This window comes from Gouania willdenowi, chromosome 21 (assembly GCF_900634775.1).
Source record: "Gouania willdenowi chromosome 21, fGouWil2.1, whole genome shotgun sequence".
In the NCBI taxonomy this organism is placed as follows: Eukaryota; Metazoa; Chordata; class Actinopteri; order Blenniiformes; family Gobiesocidae; genus Gouania; species Gouania willdenowi.
Genome location: NC_041064.1, coordinates 825,071 through 832,463, shown reverse-complemented (window position 1 = coordinate 832,463; position 7,393 = coordinate 825,071). Strand labels below are relative to the sequence as shown.

General features: G+C 39.7%; 1 protein-coding gene across 2 annotated transcripts in view; it reads left to right on the top strand.

Annotated features, from left to right (window-relative positions):
• The window catches only part of ttll4 (tubulin tyrosine ligase-like family, member 4), a 20,136-nt gene extending 13,027 nt beyond the window's left edge, over positions 1-7,109 (top strand). Inside the window, exons 13-18 of one of the 2 annotated variants that reach the window (XM_028435611.1) lie at positions 1,302-1,427; positions 3,253-3,331; positions 5,087-5,297; positions 5,407-5,474; positions 5,605-5,648; positions 6,367-7,109. In XM_028435611.1, the coding sequence (XP_028291412.1) occupies positions 1,302-1,427; positions 3,253-3,331; positions 5,087-5,297; positions 5,407-5,474; positions 5,605-5,648; positions 6,367-6,547 (709 nt within the window). In that variant the 3' untranslated portion in view covers positions 6,548-7,109. Of the gene's footprint in view, positions 1-1,301; positions 1,428-3,252; positions 3,332-5,067; positions 5,298-5,406; positions 5,475-5,604; positions 5,649-6,366 lie in introns of those variants that run through there. The other variant, XM_028435612.1, reaches the window with a different exon arrangement.
• The last annotated feature ends 284 nt before the right edge of the window (positions 7,110-7,393 follow it).

Below are 7,393 nucleotides of genomic sequence, written 5' to 3'. Positions count from 1 at the left end.
AACTGTTCCCTATTTACACATTTACAAACATCATTTTTTTTAAATAAATGCATTTAAGCTTGTATTGGTTTTATAAATGTGTGAATCAGACTATAGAGTCACTACTGGGTTAACTACAGGTGGATAAAGTACCAGTGTTCACTACTAGAGTAAAACTAGAATTACTAGAATAAAAAATGTATTGAAGTTTCTCCCTTACGTCAGTAAAAGTAAAAAAGTAGATGCTACTAAATGTACTTAAAGGCACAGCGGCTGGAGGAGCAGTCACGGCCGCCGCCCTCCTCTCCTCACCTCGTCGGTGGCGCTCCCCCTGTATTCCCTGGTCTCACCGCCGTCGTCGGCCCCCCTTCACCGGGAGCAGCCGCGGGGTGCGGGGCGTGGTGTCTTTTTAGCCTCCTCAGGAGCAGGGTTACATGTTTTGCTTGTCTCGGCCATGACCAGGAGTCCAACATCCTGTGGTCACATGACCAGGAGTCCAACATCCTGTGGTCACATGACCAGGAGTCCAACATCCTGTGGTCACATGACCAGGAGTCCAACATCCTGTGGTCACATGACCAGGAGTCCAACATCCTGTGGTCACATGACCAGGAGTCCAACAGGTGGAAATAGTAACAAGAGCCTTTTAGCCCAATGAGTGTATCAGAGCCTGTGGTCACATGACCACCATAAAGTCATACTTTCACCAGGTCACATGACCTGGTGAAAGACAGTCCATCTCTCCAAAATGACATAGTATTTTCAGAGGGAAGCCCCGCCCACAGCATTGATACTGTTAGCACTGTAGATTGTTCTGAGGAGTCATTTCTAATAACTCATATAGATCTACTCTTTAGGTCACATGGTCCACTGTGTGACTTTAAGTTAAAAAGTAAAACAAATGTTCCTTTAATAATAAGACAGGGTTTTTAAACCAGAAAATCTTTTATTTTTTTAGGAACTTGTAGAAAACTGGTGCATGGAAATAAATGAAACCTGGAGAATTTAGCATTCATAATAAATACAATGTGTCAATAAAAGGTCAAGAAAAATAAAATGCAAATGCTCAATAAAATGTTTTTAAAAGCTTTCAAATATTAACCATAAAACTAAGGGACCTGTCTAACAGAAAAAGATTACACTACCAATGTTTAGTGTCTTTTTATGTCATGATGTCATCTTAAAAATTAACAAGCTCATTTTTAAATGTAAGGAGTACAGATACCAGAAAAAACAACTCAAGTACAGTAACAAAGTATTTATACTGAGTTATTCATCATCTCTGGATCTAACATGTGTGTGTGTGTGTGTGTGTGTGTCAGTCTCCACTCCAACACACCCCTGGACCTGTCCATCAAAGGGAACATGATGTCAGATGTGCTGAACCTCGCTGGGTTCCGTATCCCCGTCAGAGAGGAGGTGCTTAGTCCCTGTAGCTCCACCTGCAGGTAGGGAGGGGCTTCTCTCTGTGTGTGTGTAGTGTGTATTTATTTAGACATGATGTGTGTGTGTGTAGTGTGTATTTATTTAGACATGATGTGTGTGTGTGTAGTGTGTATTTATTTAGACATGATGTGTGTGTGTGTGTAGTGTGTATTTATTTAGACGTGTGTGTGTGTAGTGTGTATTTATTTAGACGTGTGTGTAGTGTGTATTTATTTAGACATGATGTGTGTGTGTAGTGTGTATTTATTTAGACATGGTGTGTGTGTGTAGTGTGTAGTGTGTATTTATTTAGACATGATGTGTGCGTGTAGTGTGTATTTATTTAGACGTGTGTGTAGTGTGTATTTATTTAGACATGATGTGTGTGTGTGTGTGTGTGTAGTGTGTATTTATTTAGACGTGTGTGTGTAGTGTGTATTTATTTCGACATGATGTGTGTGTGTGTAGTGTGTATTTATTTAGACGTGTGTGTAGTGTGTATTTATTTAGACATGATGTGTGTGTGTGTGTGTGTGTAGTGTGTATTTATTTAGACGTGTGTGTGTAGTGTGTATTTATTTCGACATGATGTGTGTGTGTGTAGTGTGTATTTATTTAGACATGATGTGTGTGTGTGTGTGTATTGTGTATTTATTTAGATGTGTGTGTGTGTGTTTGTGTGTAGTGTGTATTTATTTAGACGTGTGTGTGTGTAGTGTGTATTTATTTAGACGTGTGTGTGTAGTGTGTATTTATTTAGACATGATGTGTGTGTGTGTAGTGTGTATTTATTTAGACATGGTGTGTGTGTGTGTGTAGTGTGTATTTATTTAGATGTGTGTGTGTGTGTAGTGTGTATTTATTTAGACATGGTGTGTGTGTGTGTGTGTAGCGTGTATTTATTTAGATGTGTGTGTGTGTGTAGTGTGTATTTATTTAGACATGATGTGTGTGTGTGTGTGTAGTGTGTATTTATTTAGACGTGTGTGTGTAGTGTGTATTTATTTAGATGTGTGTGTGTGTGTGTGTGTGTGTGTAGTGTGTATTTATTTAGACATGATGTGTGTGTGTGTAGTGTGTATTTATTTAGACATGATGTGTGTGTGTGTGTGTAGTGTGTATTTATTTAGACATGATGTGTGTGTGTGTAGTGTGTATTTATTTAGATGTGTGTGTGTGTGTGTGTGTGTAGTGTGTATTTATTTAGATGTGTGTGTGTGTGTGTAGTGTGTATTTATTTAGACATGATTGTGTGTGTGTGTAGTGTGTATTTAGACGTGTGTGTGTGTGTAGTGTGTATTTATTTAGACATGATTGTGTGTGTGTGTGTGTGTGTGTGTGTAGTGTGTATTTATTTAGACATGATTGTGTGTGTGTGTGTGTGTGTGTGTGTGTAGTGTGTATTTATTTAGACATGATTGTGTGTGTGTGTGTGTGTGTAGTGTGTATTTATTTAGACATGATGTGTGTGTGTGTAGTGTGTATTTATTTAGACATGTGTGTGTGTGTAGTGTGTATTTATTTAGACGTGTGTGTGTGTGTGTAGTGTGTATTTATTTAGACATGATTGTGTGTGTGTGTGTAGTGTGTATTTATTTAGACATGTGTGTGTGTGTAGTGTGTATTTATTTAGACGTGTGTGTGTGTGTGTAGTGTGTATTTATTTAGACATGATGTGTGTGTGTGTAGTGTGTATTTATTTAGACATGTGTGTGTGTGTAGTGTGTATTTATTTAGACGTGTGTGTGTGTGTGTAGTGTGTATTTATTTAGACATGATTGTGTGTGTGTGTGTGTAGTGTGTATTTATTTAGACATGATGTGTGTGTGTGTGTGTGTGTGTGAGCAGAGTGAGGACCAAATATGATCTGTCTGCTGATGAAAAGGTCAAACGGGCTTTTTACCTGACTCAGCGCTCTACAGAGCAGGTGAGCTCTCACACACACACACACACACACACACACACACACACACACACACACACACACACACACACACACACACACACATCAGGGGTGGGGTCAATTGCATTTTTCAGTTCCAATTACTCTTATTCAATTACGATTACAGTGACCATTTTTTTCCAATTAAAATTAAATAAAATAGTTTTTTATCCCCCAGAAAATAAATTACAATTACGTTCTCAATTACAATTAATCACAGTTACTGAGTCTGAAATAAATAAAAGTTAACCTTCCTATTGTTAGCTGTCTGTTAGCATCTCTAATGCTAACGAGTCCTAAATCAGCTGTAAAATACACTAATATCTATCATCTAATTTATTGTCAATCTATTGATTTCCTTGTTAGGTTCCTAATCAATAAAAATATAGGTTTTTATATTTATGATGTGGACTCATATTTATACATTTAAAATGGTAAAATATGTGAAAGTTTGTTGTGAAAGATATTATAATTATTAACTATATATTTGTAGAACTGTAACATGGTTCCACAGTTTTGCGTTAAAATAAAATTGACAATTTCTATAGAATTTTTATGGCAATTACAAAGTCAATTATGTAAACTCAATTACAATTTAACTCATTCAGTGAATGCCGTTTTTGAGCATTTGGACTACTTTTTAATGACCCACAGAATATTTTGTACTATGACAATCTGAATTCTGAAAGATTAAGTTTCTAATTTCATCAGAAATGAGAATTTTTGTTTCTATCTTGGTTTGTTCTTCTGTAATCATCTGTTGAATAAAGGAAAGTTTTACACTAATCACCAGTTTGTGACAAAAAACTGAGAAAAACGTCTTGAAAATCTATGAGTGACTTTGAAGCTATTTTTTTTAGTGACACCTCATCATTAGTTTCCTTCTATAAAACTACACAAACACTGAGACCAGGCTTTTGATGGCAACATTATTATTATTATGCTATCTATGTCAGAGTTCAATGGATTTCTTAATGTATTTTGCCATTCCTCCAAGTCCCTCCCCCATTTTTTAATCGTTTTCTCTCACCATCGCCACACTCTCAATAGTCCACTTAGTTCTACACATGCTCTGGTTGAGTGTGAGATGGTGTGAGATGGTGGGAACTTCAGCATCAACTCTCGTAGCATCATTTTCTGTCTCGTAAACTCATTTCCTCTCCCTCTGAGCTCTGCTCATCATGGATGATCTCTCATTCCCTTCCCCCCCGTCAATCACACAGATGTAACTTCCTCTTCCTCCCGACAAGCAGAGATGACCTGTTTAGCCCAGTTAGTTGATGGTTTTATCTCACGATCACAACATTATCAATAATCTACTCAGGTCCACATGTTCTGTGTTAGTATGTGGAGCTGTGAGCTGATGGATACGTCACAATATCACTCGGTAGCGCCATAATCTCCATCGTTCCTGCTTCTTCCTCCTTAGCTAATGGTAGCATCAGTGGCTAATCTCTCATCTAAAGGTTCACTGCTGCCACCTTCAGGGCACAGTTGGTCACTACATCCCATTACAGCTTAGATATTGATGAGGGACCTCCTCCAGGGTGTTTTCTAGTAATCTCTGATAAAACGGAAATGACTTAATATTACGATAGCAGACTTCAGGACCTCATCCTTTATATTTATCATTATTATTATTATTGTTGCTGGGTTGTTCTTTGTTTAAACATTTCTGATTCTGATTCTGATTTCTAATTGTAACTTCTTATAAATTACATGATCCCATGCCGTCGTCAGGACTTCCAGGCGTCGGTGCTGGATGTGCTGACTCCAGCAGACGTGTGTGTCCTGGTCCAGGCTGAAGACGAGCTGACCCGTAGAGGACAATTTGAACGCATCTTTCCCTCCACCACCTCATCTCCGTACCTACGACTGTTTGAGTGTCCTCGCTACCTCAACATCCTGCTGGACCAATGGGAGCAGAGACAGTGGACGGACAGGAGCAAAGGTCACTCACACACACACACACACACACACTGTGGTTGGAGCAGCGCTGCGAGGACGTGTATTGCTGGTTCTCCCTCTGACTGTGATGTGATTGGCTGTCGTCTCTGCAGGTATTGCTGTGCTGAAGACTTTGTGTCAGAAAGGTGTTCACCTGGGAACCAGTGATCAGGCTCATATGGTGAGGCCCCGCCCACACACACAATGAAATGTAATTATTACTGTTTATAATAATCAGGTGTGTGTGCGTGTGTGTGTGCGTGTGTGTGTGTGTGTGTGCGTGTGCGTGTGCGTGCGCGTGTGTGTGTCAGTGGTCTAAGAGCAGCTACCTCTCCAGGTTTGACGTCCACACACAGTAAGTGACATCACTCTTCTGTACAACCACACAGCTGTTTATTTTAAATAGATCCTCTTGTTTTCATTTTGGGTGGGAGTTATTCAACAGTCTGTGATTTACTCTCTATCTTCAGCCACCAGATCTAAAAATCTACTAAATGATCTAAATGATCTTCCCCACCCTCCTAGCTTGAGTCTCTCCTCCCTGCTCCCCCTCCCCCTCCCCCTCCACCCAGGTGTAACACTGCTCTCCCTTTTTATATCCTCCCTATAATAAAAGGTTTCTTACCCTTCCTTTGGGAGAGCTGGTGATGGTCACAATTAAGCAATAAAATAAATTGATTTATTCTATTGCAATAACAAAACATGCATTGCTGTCTCATGATGATTGCACTTCTTGTAGTGTTGACCTTTGACATCATGTGCAGACAAGATAAAAAAAGAAATAATCTAAAAAATCAGGCTGAATGTTTCATTCCAATAGAAAACAATGGATGTTTACAGTCAGTAGGGCCGTGTGACATCATCAATCACATGATTTCAAGATGGAGGAACACAGGCTCTAAAACTGTAAAATAGTTTTTAAAAGGTCATTAAATGAATATGGTTCACAATAATGTGTTTTGTTAGCCATATATTTACTAATGAGGACATTCTTATCTTTTAGGACACGTTTGTAAAAACAGTGGAGGATCTATTTAAGAAGGGCTAATGAATGTTATTTTTCTGCCTTGCAGCTCATTGGACAGCCAGCCATTAGGCCCCGCCCCCTCGCAGGAGGACGATTGGCTCAGCAGCCTGTCGGCCACGCCCAGTTCAGGCTCCAGCGTCTGCAGCAGCGTTTGTCCCAGTCCTCCGCCGGCATCAGAACGCAGCAGTGATAAAGACGAGGGTTTGAAGCCTGTGCCATTACTGTGACACACACACACACACACACATCTCATCTGCTGTCTTCTTTGTTCTATTGTCACGGCTACTGATGGGAAAGTTTAGTTCTGTCGTCATGGTGACGTCACGCTAAGATAAAAACACACATTTAGACACACTGTGTGTACTCCAGCTGCACAATGACATTTAGAAACAAACAGCTGTGTGATGTTCCACCACTAGAGGGAGACAGTGTGTCCATCTGAAGTAGGATTGCAGGTTCTCAACATGAATATCAAACATAGTGTGACCGCCAGGTTGGCCCCTCCCCCACATCTATATTTTCTACATTTAAATCTCTGTGACATTCTGCTCACATTTCCACGGGACGCAGAGAGGAAGAAAGACACAGGAAGTAGAATCACACTGGTCTACACAGAGAAATTGTGAGGAAATGTCTTCACGATGGATCAGCAGAGAGCGCTGTTGTCCTGACCAATCACGTTCCACCATCAATTTAGGACTCGGACCAGTTTGAAACCAGTGACATTCTGTTACAAAGACTGTTTACAACACTCAGGTTTTCAAAAATAAAAGCTTTTGCGTTACATAATGAGTGTTATTGTGATTTGTGTTAATGTAACAGTCATGCAGAAACCAAACACACATGCACACACAGACACACACACACACACACACACGCACGCAGACACACGCACACACGTGGTCAAGGAGCAGGAAAACCATAATTTCCAACACGTGTTTGTTTATTCTCTGTGACCGTAATCATTAGTCTTTGTTTAAACAGGAAATGATGTCATCTCCTGACCACTGTAACGTTACCATCTATATATCAATGTTTGTGCTAATTGTTGTTATTGATTATTATTAGAGATA